The following is a 22,671-nucleotide window of genomic DNA, read 5'->3' as shown; positions in this document are numbered from 1 at the left end:
AAGGTATACTTGGAGTTTGAACTATTAAAATAGACACATGTTTTTTGAGGCGGTCTCAATTATTGCATGTGGTAAGGTAAAGTAATGTTGTTTCTACAGCACATTTTCAACAACAAGGCAATTCAAAGTGCTTTACATGAAAGAAACAAAATAACAAAAGAAAAGCAAAAGAAAAAAAATATAACAAGTTTACTAAAGGTAAAAGTATAGAACTGCATATTGGTTCCCCATGTTTAGTAAGAATACATTTCTAAACTAGAGGGGGTTTCTCTGGATTGTTGATCTGATAAAACTAGATGTTTGTTGTCCATGTATAATGAAACCAGTGAGGAACAGAACTAAATGTTGTTCTCCATGTTTGATTCTGTAAAGTAGATGGTAAATGTTGATCTGAGGTAATGAGAAGATGAGTTTCTCTGGATCCCAGAGAAACTCATCTCTCTGGAGATTCTTGTTTGCTCTAATTCCTTTTCTGGGTTGAGTGAAGTATATAAACTAAATGTTCCTTATTCTGACCTAAGATTAGGTCTGTAACTGCTGTGAATACTGGGGGTTCACTGTATTGAGTTGTGATTATATTTTTGTACACAACTAATAATAAAGATCATTATTCCTTGACACCAGACTTAAAATATTAATTTTGGGAGAAATCTGATTTAAAAAGAAGAAAAAGAGAGAAGCCTGTTCTATGACACAGTGAACACCTTGCCCTGTGCTGTTTTTGCCCTACAACTGTGTGTGTGTTTGCGTGCTTGTGTGTGTGTTCCTGCCACCTTTTGGCATTGCTGTCGACTCTTTTTTTGTGTGCAGCAGCTGCTGTTGCAGTTCAAACTTGTTTTCCTCTCTCTCTCTCTCTCTCTCTCTCTCTCTCTCTCCCTTCTTTCCCAACCCAGCCCCCTCAACATCACCTTTTCTCTCCAAATCAAATCCAACATCTGAAGGAGGAAGAGCTGCTTGGATCGCCTTTTGTTCTGCGCGTCAGAACAAATCTCAGACACAGGCCCCGTTGCGATGATTACAACCAAATATCAGAATGTTAGCAACAGGAGCTCCTGACAGTTTTACGGCATTAGGATGCCGTCAGACGTAGACCCGAACACAGCCCAGTGTTGCTCCTGACCTCCTGTACTTCCCGTCCCGCTGATCTCGTTAAAACATTTTCCTCCCTCCTCCTCTGACATGCAGAGAAGAAAAGAAAAAAAAAGAAGAAGATCCGACTGCAGAGAATCCTGTGATTGTGGAGTAAATCTGATGGTAGCCCACATTCTCCATCTGTGAGGGGAGCGATAATAGGCTCCACGCTGGTTTATGTCAACTCCGGGCCAAAACTCAGCTACAGGCGGTGCAGATCTGTGACAGAATCTGACCAAAAGGGACTAATAAGTAGGAGAGAGAAGCAAACATCGGGGCCGACTGTTTGTTCTCGGCGTGTATCAGCCCTCAGAACGCTGGATGTTCCTACATGCAATGTGACAAGACCTCCTCTATTCTTAACCTCTGCTGCTGTGGCTGCTGTGGGGAGCAGAGCGGAGGGGTGGGGGTGATGGGGGTGATGGGGGTGATGGGGGTGTGGGCTCCTGGCTGTGGAACGTCTGACACAGCCTCAGCCTCTCGGCTCCACGCCGCCATCTGCTGCCCCCCCTCCACCACCTCACTCCAAAGCCAGCACTCACACCCGGATGCTGCCATCACCGCTGACAACACAACAAGCTAATTAGGAGACTTACTGCGCTAATTACACATGCTGCAGAAGTGTTGCCGGAGATTTCTATTCGGGGGGCCTCAGCTCCACACACCGTTTCCCCTCCATTAAAGGCAAATGTAGCATGTAAAACCGAGCGAGATCCTGCTTTACACCCCTCCCCTCTGTCACCCCCAACACCCCCCGCTTGACGCTGATGCGCGGCGACACCCGACAGACAGCTGGGATGGCTGAGGGCCACCTGACTTTCTGAGAGGCCGAAACAAAGAGATGAGATCCCCGGGCCCCGCAACCAAAGGGAGGAAGTGAGCCGAGGGGACGCTAGACTGAAGATAACACCCACAATCTAGAACATCGTGCTCTACTTTCTCCTAACAATTAAGAAGCGAGCAGGAGGAGGACGAGGCAGGACAAGCCCAGAGAGAACCAGTCCAACACAAAACAGCTGCTTCCTTTGATGCAAAAGTCAGCCTGACTGGAGCTCTTTGAAAGTTACTCAAAGGCCCAAAGGAGAAGAAAAAAACATGCCAGCATATAAACTGACAAGCAACCGAGATGGTAGCAGTGTTGTTTTAGGAGCTTACATGTCTGGATTAAAGTAAATGCAGTCAAATACAGTCATAGTCAAAGGACAGGGCGCCATATTTCTTTTCAGCAAAATGTAAAATGAACGTTTTGGAGTTTTTCATCATGTTCTGCTGTTATTCTTTCATTGCTTTGATTCTTTCAAGCATGCTTGAGGAGACCTTCAATCTCCATGGCAACCACTGAGCTGTGCAAAACGCCTGGATGGATCTAGCACCGTCCTGGAGGACGAAGCTCCTCCTTTGAGCTGCAGTTTTAAAGTCTCCCACTGCTCCTGACAGACAGCTGCGATGGCTGAGGGCCACCTGACTGACAGAGGAGCCCTGCTGAGCTCATTGTACGAGCTTGTCAGTGAAACGCTGGTAAAAATGTTGTTAATTATAAGGTTAATAGAGGAGCCATGTTGTGGTGACTTCCTGAAGGCGGAGTTTTAGAAAGAGCAGGAGTTTTTAAAGAGACAGAGGCCCAATTTCAATTTACAAAGTCAGTTTTCTTTCAAGTCCTTTTTGACATATAAAGCATTTTCATAACAAGTGAATATGACATAGTTAAAGGTGCTCCAAAATTGTACTATAAGAAAAATACAATGATAAAAATGACTGAATTGAGCCCTGAGTTCATCTTTACAATAATGTAATTGTAAGCATTTCAACCTCTAACCAGTTATAATGGTTTACACTCTTCCTACAAAAAATGCTTTAATCAAAACAGCACTCGTATAATTGTTTATTTTTAATGAAAAAAGAATTGGCTCACATGTCATTTTGAGTTGACAATTTTGGTTCATTTGACAAAACATGTGGACAACACTGATATAGAGACTCAAAACTACTGTTAACTAATAACGTTTTTATAATGGCAAAAAGAAGAAAAAAAAGACTCAGGAGACAATCAGCTTTTGGCTCAACAGCAACCTGCTTATTAGCAGATCTTACAAATCATTGAACAAATTGTTGAGCGTATCACTATTTAATCTCACGCTGAGTACAGTCCCTCAGTAATTTCTAGGAATCTGCAGGAATCTTTGTGCAAATCCAGGTTCAACAGCCCAGGAATGAATCTGAGGTCTCTCTCTATTTTTTGTTTTTTTTTTCACCAAAATGTAGCCAGTAACTTCCATGTCCATGATTGTGAGAAGGGAGTGTGAAGTCACACACACATACATTAGAGCAAACTTGCAAAATGGAGGGAGAGTTGAGGAGGGAAGAGCAACAGAGAACAAGAGAAATATGATGCTGCATAGTTTTTTATGACGACATGCAGCACAGACCCTCAGACGTTTAGACGATGTTGGAAAACATTTCATTCTCTCATAACTAGAACGGGTCACGTGCTTCATTTTTCAAGAATCAAATTCAGAAGTGGTCCATGTGGACGTAGGGCTTCCTTTAATGTACACAGAAACATTCAGCAGGTGTTTTGAAAGGTTCCCACTCTGGACTAGAAATAAATGATCATTTCTAGCTCTGCCTCACCTCCTCTGGCAGAATAATGAGCTCAGTCAGGAGAATCCAGAGAACATCTCATTTTGGTGTAGCATTGTTTTATTTATTTATTTATTTATTGACTCAAACCAAAGCTAAGTGAAGAGCTATCTAAACTCTGCACTGCCAGCACTGTTGCCTGCACCGTTCCACCTTATTACTGGCAAAAACAAAAACTGTCGAGGCACCAGCAGAGTCTTTAAATATTAATGAAGCTCTTCCTAGCATGAGAATAATAGAGGCATCTCCTATTCCCTTTCTCTCCTTTATTGTGCTCGTTTGTTTAATTAAAAGAGGATGTTTTAGGGAAATTGGTTTTAGTCAAAGGCCTCCGGCAGGCCGGCCACTGCCTGCTGGAGAAGGTTTGAAAACAATTTATCAAGCTTTGAACATTGTTATAGAGTGACGACCAATCCATCGCTCTGAAAATAGTTAACTGTTTTCAGCCTAAGCTAAGAGGGCGGCCAAGTAGAGCATTAGCTAGAGACGTAGCCATGGTTACTCTGGAGGAGCAGCAGAGATCCACAGCTCAAATGGCTCAACATTTGATAGGACAACCTCTAGTCATGCACTCAACAGATCTGGTCTTTATTAGAACAATGACATGAAGAAAGTCTTTGGTCAGAGCCTCTTACAGTTTACCAAAGGTCCAGCCTGGACATCGCTTTCCTGTGCAATTCTGCTCGATTCTCATCTCCCAGCACTGCTCCGCCTGGGATTTCTCCCACTGAGCTAGATTTCACTGAGCCAGAAAAATCTATGCAGTCACCCAACAAGACCTGTAGACAATAAATGACCTCTTAATCTGATAAAATCTGGAGTTCCCGCAGGTGGACTAGTCACGTCGACAAGGGGAATGCTGATAGTCATGCAAGACAAGACAGCATTTTCAGTTGACTAAGTAATTTGTTGCAATAAAGACGAGAAAAGTTTGACATGACTGATTAGGGCTAGAGGAGGGTGAACACTTTAAATAAAATCAACTATTATCAGAAACAAACCTGGAGTGTTGCTTTGATTCTTTCATTCATGTTTGAGGAATCATTTAATCTCCCATGGCAACCATTCAGTTGTGCAAAACGCCTGGGTTGACCTAGCTCCGCCTTCGAGGACAAAGCTCCTCCTCGGGGTTGCAGCTGACAAGCTTCCACCGCACAGAGCAGCCCTCCCACAGAACCACACTCAGTCAGTTCCTTCAGACTAGCCAGCAGGAATTAGCAAAAACCTGATGAGTATTTTCTGAGCTCATTATCGGAGCTACTTCTCACAGCAACTAAAGACGTTAAAGGGTTAACAGAGGAGCCTTGTTGTGATGACTTCCTGAAGGTGGAGATTCAGAAAGAGCAGGAGTTTTTAAAGAGACAGAGGCCCAATTTCAAAGTGTTAAATTACAAAGTCAAATTTCTTTTAAGTCATAGTTTTATAACAAACTGAAGTCAACATAGTTACTCGGTTATGCTGCATGCCTGGAAAATACATAATACAGCCTTTTAAGGATCCACTGTGATTAGTCTGTAAATGTACCATATCACATTTCATTATGTGTAATGAAATGTGTTGGATGTTCATGTTCAGACGATGTGATGCCTAATAAAAATACTTCCTATAGAATGTTTCACGTTTCGGGAAGAAACCTAAAGATGAGCTGCATTGGAAAAGTCCTGTTGTTTCTGAAACATGGCAGCGTTTGGATTCAAGCTGCACAGTCCAGGGTCATCAACCAGTGTGAGGTATCAGAGAGGCTCATCTCTTCCATAGCAACAACTGGAGTAAACAGAACCTCAATGACAGGAATGACCCGCTGCTCCCGCTACAGCTTCAGCTCTGTCCTTTCAGAGGCCTGGTCGCTCCAACACACCACCACATTAATGAGTTTGAGCTGCAGTTTGAACAGACAGCACACACACAGAGGTTTTTTTTTATTTCCCTAATTTCCAGAATATAACAGTGACAAGTTGGAGAACACCACCACACTCCAATCCCTGTTTTAATTGCTTTTCAGCAGCGCTAACAAAGGAGTCATTTAGACCAAATACAATGGCATTCTCAGCTGGCCTGCCCCACTTCCAGTATGAAACTTTTAATTCAAAGTGCCGTGTAGATTCATTTTCTGATATGTTAAACATTGTTCTGCATGCTAATTGACACAGTTTTTTTTTTCTTTTTTTATTGTGCAAAGTGAACACTTTTCACGGAGACGTAATTAAAAATTGGTGAGGCTTTTATGGAACACATCAGAGTCCATTCTGGGTTCTGTTTGAGCTGTGGAATGGCCGTCACTGCACCTGTTATTTGCTGCCGTTTCATTACTTCTAATTACCCACCAAAGTATCCAGCTGCCCAAAGCAAAGAGGTTCAAATCCCTTGTCAGGAAACGTGCTGGATAAGTTTGGGTTGATGTTTTTGGAGACTGAAAGAATCGACAGCCATAAGGATTTACAATCTGTAGGGAAAAATTTTAATTAACAAAAAAACTACAAGATTTTATTTGACCACAGTTGCGGTATTAGGGACTACTTTCAGAATCTAATGTTTGATCCTAACCATATGACAATTAATACCTGTTAAACTGAGTGACACTGCCACCTAGTGGAAGGATTAAATACGACAAGAAAAGAATGAGGATGGCTCACTGAAATCAGAAATATTCTCATATTGAACGTCTTACTGGGTGTCCACGCCGAGTAGAGGAACAATAGTAGTACGAACAATGGCTACTCTGGAGTTGACATGTTGAAATTTCAACTTCTCAAAATATGTAAACTGGAACATCATTTGCTCGGTGTGATGTCATTCTCATTGCAACACAAGAATGTATTTTCTGTTTACTGAGAAGTAATGTACTAATGAAGTAATGTATCAGAGTATCAGGGTAATTTAAAGCTGTTCAGTCAGTTTCAGTAGTAAATTATTACGGTCCTGTCAATTCTCTTACTAAGGTCGATAGAATAACAGTTCACTCTGCCACAATATTGTTTCAAATGATTTGGAAAACAAGTTAGAAATGGATTACTAGTAAATGACATCAGCGACCACCTGCCAGTGTTCATACTGTATAATTGTACAAAAACAACATGAAAATAAACCGTTTCATGTAAGAGTTAAGACTGATGAATGTACAGAGACACTTTTTAAAGCAAGAGTGGCAATTAATATGCAAATAAGATGATGCTTATGAGGAGTTTTTGAGAGTATTTATGATTCTCTATGATACAAATTGTGTAAAATTACACTGTTAAAAACATTGTAATTTTTTGGTGCTAAGTCAAGTTTCATTAAAATGTCTATGTATTGATACTGACACTGTGTTGGAATTGGAAAATGTTCAATATTGGATCAAATGTTAGTTTTTGTAAAAAAAAAAAAAAAAAAGAAACAAGATTAATTGCGATTAATTACAGATTTTATTTATTTCATCCCACCACTGATAAGTGATTAACATTATTTGTATTCTTTCCCCACTGAACAGATTAAATGATTTAAAATATCAAATATGAGACTGATTTGTCCAATAAATAAAAGGTGATTTTAAAATAATTCTAAAATATACCAAACAGATGAACACTGTGATACTTAATAGAAGAAACTCTTTCTCTCATACATGTTACAGACATGTTGGCTCAGTTACAAACAGTTAAATATGCCAAAAAACAGCTGCCAGATTTTGACAAGTGTCCTACATATCTGTGTTACAGTTTAATTAAATAACATTCAGTGATTGAACAAGATACAGTTTCAATTAAAGAGATTTAATTGAAAAAGGTCACTTCAAAAACTAAATGTTCCATTAAAAATTTAATTACCTCCTCATGAAAAGAAACTAATAATTTTCATAATGGACTGAAATGAAATAAGTTGGCCAATTAACAATATTTCTCCTTTGATTTAGGCAGATTTTTATGATCTTTGTTCACATCATCAGGTGCAGAAGGAGCTCTGTGAACTCTACACTAACAATGACGACCAATGGCAGACAAGAGGAGGACCAATTAACGCATCCATAAGCAGCTTCCACTTAGAACACAAATCAAGCTGTAACACACATACAAGTCAGAATCTCAGTCTTTGTCCCATATGACATTTTACTTGGTTTGTCTTTCAAACATCAGAGTCAGATTTGGGAAAGCATACAAAGTTCTGATAAGAACTGTAACAAATGACATCTAGTTTTTGTCAGTGATGAACTTTTTTTTTTTTTTTTGATGCGTTTAAGTCAAGTCAAGTTTATTTGTGCAGCACATTTCACCAGCAAGGCAGCAAGACGAAATAATTGTCAATATCAGAATCGGATCAGTACTAGTGTTGTGAGATCAATGCTTTAGTTTCCTCTTGAAATATTATTCGACTTTGTATTTCAGTTTCTCAACTCTATCTCAAAGATTTTATTTTAGTTGTGGTCTCAAATTATGTATTTTCCCAATTTGTTCATTTAGGGAAAATGCACATACATTTGATTTGTTGTTAATCGTGTTAATGTGTAAATCAAATATTTTGTAAACACTTAGAAACTTTGTCCACATTCTATCTGAGGGTTTAACAAAATAATTCATGCATATGCATAAATGCTAAGCATTATTGGTATTTATTAGTGCATCACCAACGCTGACATCCTGCACTCAGTACACAGCAGCCTCAGAGAACAGCAGCCTGGTGCAATAGAGAGCTGGAAGCAACGACCAGGAGGAAAAGATAAGCTAATGGCTAGAAGGCCACTGATTTTAGCCTCACACAATCATGTAATACACACGCAAAATATTATGGGATAACACCAGTCGAATACAAATAGTACATTTTCTCAGTTTTTGTCATATGCAGATGAAAATGAATTTTCATTCTCATTTCATTTCCAGCCTTCCGTATAGTTATCAGTGTTGCCAAGTCTGCTTAGTATAAGCGACTTTGGCCTTGTTTTTTTCTAAAGTCGCTTGTCAATTTATTGAGTCAGAGAACCCAAAGGAGAATATTTCCTGCTCACCTTTCAGTCACCTTTGCCCCTTTTGGGTCATAAATTCAACCCGCTGAACACAAGACAGGAAATTCAGTCAGATGAAACTCAATGAGAAAGACAACGTTGAAGAGCTGATGGAGAAGGTTTGCTGCTACTCATCCAGCAAGACTTGCCTGTATGAAGAGTTGTAAGGACAAAGGTGTCCACATCACAGGCAGATACAACAACTTAAGCAGATTCTTTACCCAAACGGTCACAGAAAGAGAAGGAGACAGACAAAGAGGGAGGAAAGGCCACAGTCAAGGTGACGATCAAGAAATCTGTAGAGAACACATAAGGGGACCTAAACAAACACTTCCATGGCTATGTGAAGGATTTTAGCTTTAACATCAAGCAGCTTAAGCCTTCTGCCTTGAGCTGAAGAGTTTAGGTGAGGAGGCTGTGATTCACATTGATTTCTCAGACAATTACAGCTGTAAATACAGTTCCTACATTCAGGCAGTCCATGGTTGTATGTTAGTGGACACCCAGAGCCTGTGTGCTTTAACACAGTCTCTGCCAGTAAACAGCATCTAAATCCTGTGCTGGATTTCCTTCAGGCACAACATTCACAAGAGTCTGTGCTGCACTTTTTAAGCGATGGACCGCGTACACAATACAAACAACAAGGCAACTTCCTCCTTTTCGCCACGGAACTGGACAGAAGAAGATTCGAGGCTGGTTCGGGAAATTTTTTCAAGGCCAGTAATGGAAAAGGAGCACCTGATGGTGATAGGGGAGCCTTAAGAAGAACGGCTGACATGATGGTGGCAAAGGGCCGTGGCAGCCCAGACGCAGAGCAGGTATTCAGGGGCTTGATTGAGACAAACACAACTGTTCTTTGTGAAAAGTGAAGATATTGAGGAAGCAAAGGAGAAAACGCCAAAGCTAACAGCAGCTGTTCCTGGAAGCACAGGAATTCACCAGGTCATTACTCTGGCTGTGGGAGAAATGACATTTTGGGACCCAAGCTGCCTGTGCACAACATGGAAGCAGATTGCCTGCAAATGCTTCACGAAGAAGGGCAGATAGAACAATACCCAGAATGCATTTGTAAATTCAAGCCAACAGAAAATCCAAAGAGGAGTTTCACAGTTTAAGTGAGTTCAACTGCATATATCAGGATTTGAAGCTGCGGTTGAGTCATAACTGTGTAATTCTGTTTATGTCACAACTACATAGTTTTCTATTTCTACTGTTGCTTATTTCTACCATATGCTGTCATTTGTCTTTCACTATACTTCTAATACTTCTACAGTCAGGGACAAACTAGTGTTTTTGTTCCCATCTGAGTTTGTGTGTGACAAACAATACCTGTTAAATAGAAGGATGCTTCCACCTAGTGGCAGAAGTTAATACGACAAGAAAAGAAAGAGTACGCCTCATGTCTTCATTTTTATGGTGCGTTTAAAACCTAACACTCTGTGGCAAGGTGGATTTTTTTTGTTTGAGTTGATTGCATGTCTTGTTATTTGTTGTGTGTGTTCTGGATTTAGGTAGATGTGGGATTTTCTTTGTCTTTTTGTTGTTTGTTTGTTTTGGATTCATTTGGGTTGTTTTTCTGACTTTTTTGTGTATATTTGCCTTTAAGGCTGACGTTACAACCCACAGCACGGCCGGAGACGCCCTCTTCGACCTGCACAGGTGTTCTCTAAGCCAGAAAATGGGGGAAACTAAAAGAACAGATCAGTGGTTGAACGAGAGGAAGGCGAGACAGAAGCGACTAGGACATCGCTGGAAGCTAAACAGGAACCACTGACATGAAGCCAGAGGTTGAGCAGCAGCGGAAGGGATGTGAAGTTGAGGGCCGCCGCCGCGACATAAGAGAGGCGAGAACACCTCAGGGGCCCCGCATCGTCAAGGCTGTGGTGGGGCCACAGAGAGGCACACCTGAGCTGAAACCTGTCGCTTGACGCTGCTACGCATATTGGCCGGATGGAGAAGAGGATCCCTCCAGGCCGGGAGCGAGGGCAGGATCGGGATGGAAGGAGACTCTGGGCAGACGCCGGGCCCCGCTGGGACAGGTGCGGAGCGGCCGAGGAGAAGCGAGCGCTGGCGAGAGAACCACACTCCCCCCTTTCCTAGCTGAGACTCTGTTTTCAGCTTTTCCGAAGACTTTTATTGACTGTGCTGCTTTTATATTTGCCACTGCATTTTTTTTTATTGACTTTATTGTAATAAATTACCTTCATCTGACTTGTTTTTTAAAGCACTGCTCACTCCTGCGGGTCTTATTCCTAACTAGGTGGCGCTGCTGATTGTCCCATTTCCCGTTCATTTAAAACATCAGGAATGTGAACCAGAAATGACAAATCGTCACTTTTAGTTTGTGTTGTTGATTCACCAATGTCTGAGTAGTTTGACAGTAGACTTTGTGAAGAACGTTCACAGTGTACGGTACAACTTTTGTATTTAGCTAATTGGGAAAAACGGTTTTATTGACTGAAGACAAAGTTTCACTGCATCTTTGTAAGCACATACAGATATGTGAAAAAAGTGTGTCAGATTTCCTTACAGAATCCACATTTCTCACCAGTTACTCCAGAAGCGCTTGTGGACTGATCCAGGACAACATCTAAAGCACCGCAGGCCTCAGTTAAGACTAAAAATGACTAAAAGACTCAGCAAAAATGGCATGCATAGGAAAATGCCAAAGCCAACACTACTAGTGACTGAAAATACCTACTCTAAGGTAGTGTGTGTGCGTGCATGCGTGTGTGTGGGCATGTGTGTGTGAGAGAAAACGAACACAACATTTTAGAAAAAGAACAAGTCAAACATGCTGGATGTAGTGTCATGGTCTGAGGATTTTTTTGCAACTTCAGGCCCAGAGCATTTCAACATCTTTCACAGCAATGTGAACGACTCATTATCAGTCATTAACGCCATAAGAGAGTAATTACTGTTTCACATGTAATTGAGATGTTTCACAAGGTTGAGATGTTTTTGTAATGTTTGTGTAACTTTATTGCAATGTTTTGAGTGTGTGAACCCCAGAAGTAATAGTCTACAGACTAATGGGGATAATTAAATAAATTAAACCATACCTCTCTGTGACCATGAACATAAGTTTACTGGACCAACTTAATCTACTTATGGACCTAAATTCTGATTTTGTTTGCTGTCTGCATCACAGAACAGAACTGAAAACACAGAACAACATGACTTCTCACCTGAATGTCAAAGCTGTTCCTGATTGTTTAATGATTCAAATATGAAAATAGCAAATCTCTTACAACTGTTGGTTTTCTTCTGCTGTATTTTGGTGCTATTCCTTGGCATGGAATACTTCAGACTATCAGAAATTTTCTAGAGAAAAACAAATTCTACTTTCCGAGTGAGGACTTTGACTTTGACCTTTGAAACTGGGATTAATCTAAAAATGTATGAGCTTTTTCTCACAAATGTTCTCCTTTCTTTTAAATCTAAAATGGCCCAAAGACACCATTGTAGTTTTGAGTTTCTTAGCTGTGATAGATTAAAAAGTGTTTTATGTTCTGAGCTTGTGTCCACCGCAGTCTGGATGCCCTGCTAGAGCTCCACAGCGCCCCCTGGAGACTCACAGTCAACATCTGTCTCTTATTTCGAGCTTTGTCAATTGAGCAACATTCCTCATGATATAATTTTATTCTCAATGCCTTAATCAAGTCTCACGTGTTTCTAATTGGAACTATGAAGTGCAAACACCAGAGTCCTGTTGAAACTGAACACATATTTGCATTTTTTCCCCACCATTCTACTTGACAACTTTGTGGGTATAAAAACTCAAGCTTTCCAGAATTAAAGTGGAAATGCTGCTCTGGCACTTTTATTTTTACATCTCCGTCTGCCAACAGAGAGGAAGCTGGCGGGGGAACTGGGTCACGATTTCTGCTCGACAGGCAGAACATGTACTACTGCTCTGGATTTGTATTTTTATTCTTGGTTGGCTCTTCAGGAGTCATCATCAGTGAAATCCTACTGACCCGTTACTATGCAACAAAAGCCAAGGCTCATTTTGGTATCCAAGAAGAACTTTTAAAAACAGTGTGCTGCTCAAAGTAAACGATTTATGTAGCTCTCAAAAAGAAAGAAATGCAGTGTGGTTTACATTTCAGCAAAGGTGTTCATATTTTAAAGTATTCACTTAAAAGTATTCAATAATTGCTTCCATCTTTTATGTGTCTTCCTCCAGTATCTGAAAAGTATCCATACTCTTCCTTTTTCACATTTTGTCTTGTAGCCACAAACTGGCAACAATGTGTAGTCACGGGTTTCATTCATCTAATCCAAATAAAATACCACAAGGTTTTGCGGTAATGTAACGAATTGCGGAAAACTTATGAAGGTATTGGGATGGACTTGAATACGTGTGAAACGCTACGAACCATCTTGTCTTGTCTGCAGTAAACTGAATAGAAACATGTTTTGCACCAGCCCCTCTCCCCGTGGTTCAGCCAGCTAACGAGTGAAAACCAACCTGCAGCATAAACCGACGGTTCTGACTGTTGCTATGCAGATCTCAGACTGTCAGAGTCAACACTGTTTACTTTCCAAACATCCTTACAATTCCCAGTTCACAGGGTCACCGATGTTGCAACTCTATATGAGCGGACCTGTTTTATGTTTTCTGGAACCAAACCATGACCTCATCCATCTTTCTTCTCCAGTAACTCTTTATTATCTAATCCTGTATTTTAAAAACAAGTATGGCTGACCCAGGACTTCCCCACCAGGGCGCAATAAACCCTATTTATTCTATTTCTGTTCAACTTAATGGTTTTATTTTATAAATCTGATTTTATTTGCAAAGGTTAAGGACTGAAATGGCTCTGAGTGTTTTAGGAATAATCCAGTTTGACTATATCAAGTTTTAATGTAAGTGTTTATGTAATACTGTGCAGACCCATTTCAATAAATTAGAATATTATTGAAAAGCCCATATATTTCAGGAACGTTATCACTAAGTGGAACACATTGTATAGATTAATTACACACAGAGGCTTGAAATTCCTGTTCATTCCGATGATTTTCCACTTACAGTTAATGAAGGCATGACATTTAAAATTTTAATATTACATCACACCAATAAAAAACAACTTTTAAAAGCAGAAATGTGGATTTAATGAGAAGGATGTTAAAAAACTTCGTAAAGGTTGTTCAACCTGTGTGTGTGTGTGGGTGGGTGAAACTCTGCACGTTCCTCCTATAATGCAAACAGACATTTAAGGTTAATTTCTCTCACTGAATTGCTCATAGGTGTGCATTATTTCTGCACTGTGTCTCTAATATGGCCCCTTGATGGACCGGATGACCTGGCTGACCCCTCTGCCGCTTTCCTAAAGAGTAATATAATAGTCAGGTATACAAAATGAACGTGGATATAATTTTTTACAAATAGCCTCAAAATGTGAAAGTTGGATATTTAAAAATACTTTAATAATTTCTCATCCAAATTTGCCATAAAAACTGAAAAACAACAAAAATAGTAACAATTTGAGAATTGTAAAAAAAATCAAGAACCTATTTAAAAAGTAGTATTGTTGAAATTTTACATATTAAATAAAAACTTTAATTAAAGCATGTATTTATTTAGACATCTTATGTTTTTCTTTTATTGAATAAAGGGTAAGATGTTTTTTAAATAAAGACAATGTAAATAAGAAATGTATTTGATCATTGTATTGAGTAAGATGGTGCCATTTATATTTTGTTTACGTCTTTTAATTTTTTTTTTATTTCAGTAAGATATCCACACTTTTTATTACCACATTTCAAGTAATATTTATTTAATTGTTTTCGCAAATTTAAGTATGAAATGTATCAAATTATTGTGCATCCCTATTTTTAAATAAGGCAATGTTTCATAGTTTGAATATCAAAGTTTTTTTATTTACTGTTTAAATTTTAAGTAAGACATTTAAAAAAAATTATTTACATTTTCATTACTTTACGCAAGAAAAACATTTGAACAGGCAGGTATCGGACACTAGAGGGCACACTTTTTACTGTTCACCACTCGGTTTGTTGAGATTCCCACTCCAACCAGGACTTTTTCTACAGTTTGCGTCTCGTTTCAGATGCAGTTTATCGGGTCTTCTTAGTGTCCGGGTCTTCGTTCATACTTTTTGTGGCTCTTTGGGGGCTGAAAGTCTTTTTTTTAATGAAATGTGGAGGGTGGAGGGTATTTGCTTTGTTCGCCGCTGAAGTGTCAGAGCGCGTGCCTCCCCCATCCCTTCACGGGCTGGTGACGTTTCGCTTCGGACCAATGGGAGGCGGCGGAGATGCTAGGCAGGGATATAAATGCAAAGGAGCAGCGGCGGGGTCAGCAGGAATGAACAACAATAAAAAGAGACACTTCGAGCACAGAGCAAGATACTCTTTTGATCTTTCGATATTTTTCTACACTTAACATCAGGTATGTGAGTTTTTGTCGTCAACAAACGCGCTGTTCTGAGTTGTTGCCATCATTTGCTTCGTCTGTCGCAAACTTTCTCCTTACCTACGTAGGCTCTAAGTCCGCAGCTGGATCGGAACAAAGGATAGCTTTGTAATGTTTGTCGTTGATGCTGCCATTTTAATCAGAGATGTACAACAGTTAGCCGTTACTACAGCTTATTTGACATCAAACTAACCTTTTATAGCTACAATGCTGCCCATAAAGTTGGCATCAGATTTAAATTTCTTCACCTTCCTAAAATAATAAGTCATATTGTCGCCACCTTTTTTTTCTTTTCTTTTTTTTTTTTTTTTTGCCAAAATGTAAACTAGACACACACAAAAAAAAATCACATTTGGAAAAAAAAAAAAAAAGATTTAGGCCATGATTTTAATCTTTTTTTAAAGGAAATTATGGTAAGGTGATATTGACAGATAATGTTTTTTTTGGGTTTTTTTTTTAAGATTGATGACTCTCCTTTGAACATTACACTCTGTTCACTGAGCGGTTGTATAAACAGGAATGTTTATTAAAACAAAATGATTCCAACAGAGAAGCCCATCCTGTTTTGTCCTCTCTGTAGGTCCCAGGGTCAGGAAAGATGGCCACCTCAGCAAGTTCAAAACTGAGCAAAGCTGTTAAGCAGCAGTACATGGAGCTCCCTCAGGGAGGAAAGGTCCAAGCCATGTACATATGGATAGATGGAACAGGAGAGGGACTGCGATGCAAGACCAGAACTCTAGATTGTGAACCGAAAACCATCGAAGGTACGATCGACATCTGTGAAAGTGAGGTTGAACTGTCAGATGCTTGTCGCAGGTTTTTGATTATCTCCCCTTTCCTCTTTCAGATCTTCCCGAGTGGAACTTCGACGGCTCTAGCACATATCAGTCAGAGGGTTCTAACAGCGACATGTACCTCGTCCCTGCGGTCATGTTCAGGGACCCGTTCAGAAAGGACCCCAATAAGCTGGTGCTCTGTGAGGTGCTGAAGTACAACCACAAGCCAGCAGGTGAGCGGATGGAAAAACAAGCCAAAGAAGATCTTTTTTTGTTGTTGTTGTTTGTATTCTAACTTCTTTCTTTTGCTTCCCAAAAAGAGACCAACTTGCGTGCGAGCTGTAAACAGATCATGGGGATGGTGGAGCAGCACCACCCATGGTTTGGCATGGAGCAGGAGTACACCATCCTGGGTACAGACGGACATCCCTTCGGCTGGCCCTCCAACGGATTCCCGGGTCCACAAGGTGAGATCTTTAGTTGCTACATAAATTTTGAAGAGCCACCTCAACCGCTAACCTTAACATATTTTCATCATTTAGGGCCTTATTATTGTGGAGTTGGAGCAGATAAGGCATATGGCCGGGACATTGTGGAGTCCCACTACCGAGCCTGTTTGTACGCTGGGGTTCAGATTTGTGGAACAAATGCTGAAGTCATGCCAGCACAGGTACTTTTCCCTCAACAAATCACAGAAAACACTGTTTACATACATGCTAATTGACATAGATGTTGCTGCTGCTGTTTCAGTGGGAGTTCCAGGTCGGAACCTGTGAAGGAATCAACATGGGGGACCATCTTTGGATGGCTCGCTTCATCCTTCACAGAGTCTGTGAGGATTTTGGCGTGGTGGTGTCATTCGACCCCAAACCCATCTCGGGGAACTGGAACGGCGCTGGCTGCCACACCAACTTCAGCACCAAGGAGATGCGTGAGGCAGAAGGACTCAAGTAAGGACCCAACCAGTCCATCGAGTTCTGTCCGATAAGTTCATGACTCAACGTTTCCTAATCCTAAACGTCTCTTCCCTCAGAGTCATTGAGGAGTCCATTGAGAGGCTGGCGAAGAGACACATGTATCACATCCGGGCGTACGACCCTAAAGGTGGGCTCGACAACGCCAGGCGCCTGACCGGTCATCACGAAACCTCAAACATCGACGAGTTCTCGGCTGGCGTGGCCAACCGCGGGGCCAGCATCCGCATCCCCCGTACGGTGGGACAAGAGAAGAGGGGCTACTTCGAGGACCGCCGTCCGTCCGCCAACTGTGACCCTTACATTGTGACGGAGGCGCTGGTGCGCACCTGTTTGCTCAAAGAAGAAGATGACGAGCCCACAGACTACAACAAATAGTGTCACTATTTAAGCTTTGTTTAGTCACTCGTCTATTTTAAAACTCAACAGAGAGACTTTACTTGTTTTACTTTGTTGTTTGACAAATGAAACAATTAAAGTATCTCTGCATTTAGTTATGTGCATCAACTGTTGCAAATGCTACCTTTTATTTACGGTGGGTTTTGTTCGTTTCAGATGATAATTTCTGTAGATGTGCACCATTGTCTGTTTAGCATTTACTAATATAAGCTGTTAAAGTGCCTTAACTTGTTGCTGTAGTCAGATATTCAGCCAAAGGATCCTAAAGGCATTTGAATGTTTTTTTTATAAACATTGACCTCTGTCCCAGTTTGTCACGTTTTGCTAAGTGTATGCCAGTTTTTTCTTTTATATGCTTGTAAATAATGCATGTCTGCCTTGCCTTTTTACATGAGTTATTAACTCAATAAATTGCTTCTGTTTTTACTTTTTTTTTTTTTTTTTTTGTCTGCATGTTCCATTCTGACACAAACCAGCTTATCACGAGCAGAATGTCAGCTGAGTCTCTGAAATGTGACTGCTGTTAAAGGAAATGTGCCGTAATGTTTAGCAAACAGTGCTTCATTTAGAGGACCTGGGCACACATCATCTCCGTTGAGCAGGACCAAACGGGCTGAAGTTACAAAGGATACAAGTAAATCTTGGAATGTGTCCAACATTGTCATAAAAGACTGACTTCAGAAGAGCTAACTGACTGAAACAAGCCCTGATAACGTTTAAAGGACAAGATGGGGACGACATAAGGGTTGTTCAGAATTAAGGGACAAACTGGCAAATTCTGTTTGGAAATCTCCTCTAAACAATTAATACCATGCTGTGCATTATACAGTTTAACTGCAGTGCAGTAAGTTTGGGCAGCATTTACAACCCTAACCTTGTATGGTGATATAAGTCATGTAAGTCTTTCAAACCCACTGTACAGGTTCTATTACCAAGATTACAGAAAACAAGTTATTTTTTTTTCTTTTTAGATACCTTGTGTGGTTCTATATCAAGTCCAGAGGACTTTACACTACATTCAGCCATTCAAACACTGATCTTGACAAGCTAATGAATTATAGTCTTTCAATTTCAGTGCTCAAAATATGTAATTTTAGTCGTATTTGGTTAGATTTTTTTTTCTTTTGCTTTCTTCATGTCCTTTAATACCACTGTGACCCCTGTGATGCGAAAAAACTGTTTCCATTGCAGTTTTGTGACTTAAATCTATTTGGCTACAACTGAGAAACCATCTCATAGAACAAACGTTTTTTTATCCAAAACTGAGAGTTTTTCAGTGTGTTTCTGTTTAGCAAATTTATGTTCGCAATTTCAATTTGCTAAATTTTTTGACTAATGGAAACACAGCTACTGACCGTGGTGCAGGACATTTTCTCTGTGCCTTTGTAAAGGTTCTGCTGTGTCATGTCGAGGAGGGTCCGTTTGGAGCTCGCGTGACAGCCCTTACATGAGCTGGAGTCAGAGTGTGTGTTGTGGTATTCGCTTGCGGCGATGCATTTGACAGGAGTTGAGACCAAACCAAATTCAATTTGGCTCAGAGCTAACTGCCAACGGGGGGAAAAAAGCCCAAATTATACTGCACTGGTCTGCTTTAATCACGTCCAGCAGTCAGGAAATGCTCCTCCAGTCGCAATAAGTCACTCAGGACAAACTCCGTGGTGCAGCTGATGCTTCAGATAAGCAGGAAATTGTGTCCACAAAAGTGAAGAAACTTAAAAAATGAATAAAAAAATAAATAGTCAAGAACCACACATGAGGTGCTTTGATTAATGCTTTCAGCTAATCCTGTTTCAAGCTGGCAGACGTCCAATCAAGTGTTTTGTTGAGTTTTTTTTCTCATGAGTGCATTGTTACTGCAAAAGCTCCATTGCACAACCTTCGCATATTGTATTGCCCGTTGTTTGACCGTAAAGTATTGTCTCTACACAGGTGTGTTGGAGTCAAATTATTTTTCTAATACTGTCATGACATAGTGACAGTATTTTAGTATTTAAACAAATGTGTAAAAAAAACCCAGCATATTTTTGTAAACATTTCATACTGCTGCTATATTCAAAAGTTAATTCACATCTTACCTCTAAATCTAACTATTAGAACTTTAGATTGAGGTTTAAAGACCTCCCTTCACTGGCAAATCCTGTGAAAGTGACATTCTACCATGTTCACAAGTACACACACACACACACACACGCATTCAAAACCAGTGTTGTGAAGTCTTATCACATAGCATGTCTGAAGGCTAAATAATCTCACTTCTCTCTTCAACAAACCCGAGTCACAGTAAATAAAGACATGAAAACATCATTCTGATCAGTGTGGAGTGAATCAGGTGGGTTGAGTTCAAATAGCAAATGAAGCTTCATCCTAATCTCATCACATGCAGGCTATCTCCTGTGCTTCAGAGACCTTTTATCACTACTTCTACTGATGATAGCGCTCTGACTGTGTATGATTCCCACCTCCCCTTTCCCACTGGAACCCCCCACCCCACACACACACACACACACTTTTCACTTGCTTCTGGTTTTTGGGTCATTGAGAAAAAAAGCTGTTGCTATGTTCCTGGTCTGACAGTCGGAAAATCGTACAGCTGTACAAGCAGAGATGCGGTGTGAGAAAGAAAAGATTCAAAAAGCTAAACATGGACGGAGATCAGACCACCAGCAGTTCTGTGGACAGTATCTGCGATACGGAGCAAGAACATTTCAGTAGCACGATGAGAGCAGACCTTATGGTCACCTCTGACCTGAAAGGGTCAGAGGGTTTCCACGACCTCAGAGACATTTTTAATTTTTGTGGTATGGTTCACTACCCAGGGGACAATTTAAGAAGGAGGGTGGCATTGAGCGCTCTACAAAACCAACCAATTCCTCTGTTGTTGTTCTGCAGACGTTTCCTTCTGTTGCTTTTTTTCATGCCCTGTCTGTGTTGAAGTTCACCAAGTTCGTGTGTGATTCACAGAGCTCCACTGGGCTTTAAAAATAATTGTTTTACTCTTTTTCGAAGAATTTGGACTGAATTTGATGACCCTGGGCTCAAAATTTGTAATGCACAAACATGAACTGGTAGTCTGCTTTAATCCAACTGTAGTTTGTTGGCCTGTAGAGTCCGGCTCGTTTGGGGAGGTCTGAATGTGTAATCAAACTCCGGTCTGCCTACAGACCTAGATGTTGGATTGGTTGAAGTGAACTCTGGTGCAGCTTGATTGCATATGTGAACGGCAAGTGGACCGGAAGAAATTTAAAAAGCAGGAAACTGACGACAACGCTGTGTATTCTGGGTAAATACACCAAAACAAACACGTGTCTAACGCTAGCGGGAGAAACGGCAACAGGTCTTTTGTCAAAAACAAAACAGAAATTCTACAACCACTCTTGTTTACATATTGTGAAGAAGAAAGCTTTGATCACTGTCTTCTTCAGAGGTTTTTGTGTTGTTTCCGTCAGTGGTTCTTGGTGCAGCACCCCCCACAGGTGAGGAGGGGAACAGGTTGCTCAAGGGTTTGGCTTGTTTGACTCAGTGCAGTGTGGCATCTCTGTCACTACCCTGACAGCAGCTGAAAATGCAACAAATTTATAACTTTTGTCCTAAAATCAAACTGATTTTACCGGATTGTCGGGAGTGGAAACGCCCTAAGAGTTACACCCTATCTAGTTTCTTTGCATAAAACAAGCCTTTTTTTAAACTTACCATTTATTTTTCCTTTTGCATAAGAACCAGTAAGACAAGCACAAAACCACTTTATAAAATCACACTAAAGAACTATTCATGCTAAAAATTGCCCCTAAATTTACACAGCTAATGTGTCCTATTACCAAAAATATTGGTAATAGGACACAACCAGGTTGAGTTTAAGTTATATTGTAACTGTCATGTTGGAACAAAGCGGTTCTTTGTGCTGCTGCATGTGCCCCGCAGCTGACCGACTGATAAGGAACATGAAAGAGCAGGAAAATGATGACCGGTCCTCTACTCAGCTCCATGTCCAGCTGCATGTAGAAGTGAAAATCACATAGGAATTATTTCAGATTATCCTATTTGGAAAGAAAAAAAAACAAAAAAAAAAAACAACTACTGATAAAGTTTGTATTTCGTCTCATTCACCATGTGTCCAGGATTAGGAGCCTCTGGCCGGACTTTACCAGAGAACTGGAGAGTTGCTGCAAATCTGGTCAAAGTTGTTTAGAGTGATTTATGATGACTTTGAAGAGTCTGAGGAAGACCTGAACCAAATCATTTAATCATTGGATGTCTTTCCAATGGTTGCATCGACAAAAATTCACACAAACTCATTAATCATGCTGTCTAGTGTTTTCACAAGGAGCGTCGCTGATTGTCAGCGGTTGCTCCGGTTACTGCCTGATACAAGATGTGATGCAAGATGGCTTTTGAACCGTAATAAATGGAAGACTGACCAACATGTTTGATGTGTATTGATGCTGCTAACAACTCATGACAAAATGTAATGACTCTTATTGGCTTTCACAACTCTTCACTATCTGATGTGTTTTTATGTTTTCACAAAAGCACTTTCAACTGCCATGTTGCACAAATATGCTATTCAAATAAAACTGATTGATTGATTGATTGATTGATTGATTGATTGATTGAAGGTGTGTGGTCTCTAATTCATGATGATGTCTGTGCTTTTCATTCCTGTTGTTTTTTAATGCACCTCTATCCTCCAAATATATTTTAGGTCTAATATAGACCTAAAATATTCTATTTTTCCTTCGCTTTCGTTTAGTGATTTATGTATTCATTTGGAGATGTATGTTTCTAATGCGTGAGTCATTTTGTGGGAGCTGCTTGATTAAACTTTGTAAACGGCATTAAATGTTTTTCCTTCTTTGCCAATCTATCACTACTGCATCTCTAAGTGTTTTTTTTTTATTGGGTGGAGAACTGACTTCATGCTTTAATTTGAAGTCAGTATCCTTACCTACACCAATAAAAGTTCAGTGCGCTGCCAGCTCCAGACACCGCTGATGTCCTAATTTGTGATTTATGTAATTAGTCCCATGAAAATCTTAGTTTTGTGACGGGTTGTTGCAAGTTAAAGAAAAGTAAGAAGTTAACAGCAGGAGAGGGAGAATGTTAACTTGTTGGCAGAATCATATCAGCTCCAGGAAGGTATCGCAGCCAAACAGAAACCCAGACCAGGTGCAGCTAACAGCTGAATTTAAAGCAAATCGTGCAAATTGGAAAGAAGGAGAAGAAGTGAGGAAAAGTGGTGAGGGCGATGCGGTGACTGCATGGTTTGATTATTATGTGAACAAATGTACTTTTTCTGTAAAGTGTAGCATGCATCGCAAACTGGCTTTATGTACAGAATTGAATTTA

At 40.3% G+C, this 22,671-nt stretch overlaps 1 protein-coding gene across 1 annotated transcript; it reads left to right on the top strand.

The window, feature by feature from the left end:
• The first annotated feature begins 15,008 nt into the window (after positions 1 to 15,008).
• glulb (glutamate-ammonia ligase (glutamine synthase) b) lies at positions 15,009 to 17,754 on the top strand. The gene is made up of 7 exons (XM_028028412.1): positions 15,009 to 15,155; positions 15,760 to 15,943; positions 16,027 to 16,188; positions 16,276 to 16,422; positions 16,498 to 16,625; positions 16,706 to 16,905; positions 16,989 to 17,754. The coding sequence occupies exons 2-7, from the start codon at positions 15,778 to 15,780 to the stop codon at positions 17,305 to 17,307; spliced, it is 1,122 nt and encodes a 373-aa protein (XP_027884213.1). The 5' UTR covers positions 15,009 to 15,155; positions 15,760 to 15,777; the 3' UTR covers positions 17,308 to 17,754.
• Positions 17,755 to 22,671: the final 4,917 nt, after the last annotated feature.

The sequence above is a fragment of the Xiphophorus couchianus genome, chromosome 9 (genome assembly GCF_001444195.1).
Source record: "Xiphophorus couchianus chromosome 9, X_couchianus-1.0, whole genome shotgun sequence".
NCBI lineage: Eukaryota > Metazoa > Chordata > Actinopteri > Cyprinodontiformes > Poeciliidae > Xiphophorus > Xiphophorus couchianus.
This window is presented reverse-complemented; position numbering and strand designations above follow the sequence as displayed.